General features: G+C 67.9%; 1 protein-coding gene across 1 annotated transcript; it reads left to right on the top strand.

Moving 5' to 3' along the window:
• Positions 1-6: 6 nt before the first annotated feature.
• On the top strand, positions 7-527 carry SLC6A8 (solute carrier family 6 member 8). The gene is made up of 2 exons (XM_029240603.1): positions 7-29; positions 119-527. Exons 1-2 carry the CDS (start codon positions 27-29, stop codon positions 500-502), a joined length of 387 nt encoding a protein of 128 aa, XP_029096436.1. The 5' UTR covers positions 7-26; the 3' UTR covers positions 503-527.
• The last annotated feature ends 87 nt before the right edge of the window (positions 528-614 follow it).

A 614-nucleotide genomic window follows, 5' to 3' on the forward strand; every position in this document is an offset into this window, starting at 1 on the left:
GGTCTTTCTTCACCCCGCTGGTGTGCATGGTAAGGGCCGGGAGAGGCTGGGCAGGGCGAGGGACACTGAGGGCTCGCAGTGGTGGCTGCCGGCTGAGCGCGAGGCTTCTCGCCCGCAGGGCATCTTCATCTTCAACACGGTGTACTACAAGCCGCTGGTCTACAACAACACCTACGTGTACCCGTGGTGGGGCGAGGCCATGGGCTGGGGCTTCGCGCTCTCCTCCATGCTGTGTGTGCCCCTCCACCTCCTGGGCTGCCTCCTCAGGGCCAAGGGGACCGTGGCTGAGGTCAGTTCCCCGCGCCCCGTCTCCCGCACACCATCCCTCCCTTCCGTTGGGTGGAGACGTGACCTCCAGAGCGCCCTGCCCCTTCTCCCACCTGCCGGGACAGACCGTTGTGCCGGAGCCTCTGGGCCAGCTCGGAGGGGGGTGTACGGGAGGAGAGTTGGCCCTCCAGGGCCTCGCTCAGGTGGTGGCGGCGGAGGAGAGGCCTGTCCCTAGCCTCTGTTCTAGCAGCCACTCGGCCCTCCACTGAACCCCTATTTCCCTAGCGTAGGGAGCGGGGCCTGGTCAGGAGGGGCGCGGCCCCGGGCCCCAAGTTGGTGGCAGGTGG

Source organism: Monodon monoceros, unplaced genomic scaffold (assembly GCF_005190385.1).
Source record: "Monodon monoceros isolate NGI ecotype Baffin Bay Population unplaced genomic scaffold, NGI_Narwhal_1 Super_Scaffold_22, whole genome shotgun sequence".
Classification (NCBI taxonomy): domain Eukaryota; kingdom Metazoa; phylum Chordata; class Mammalia; order Artiodactyla; family Monodontidae; genus Monodon; species Monodon monoceros.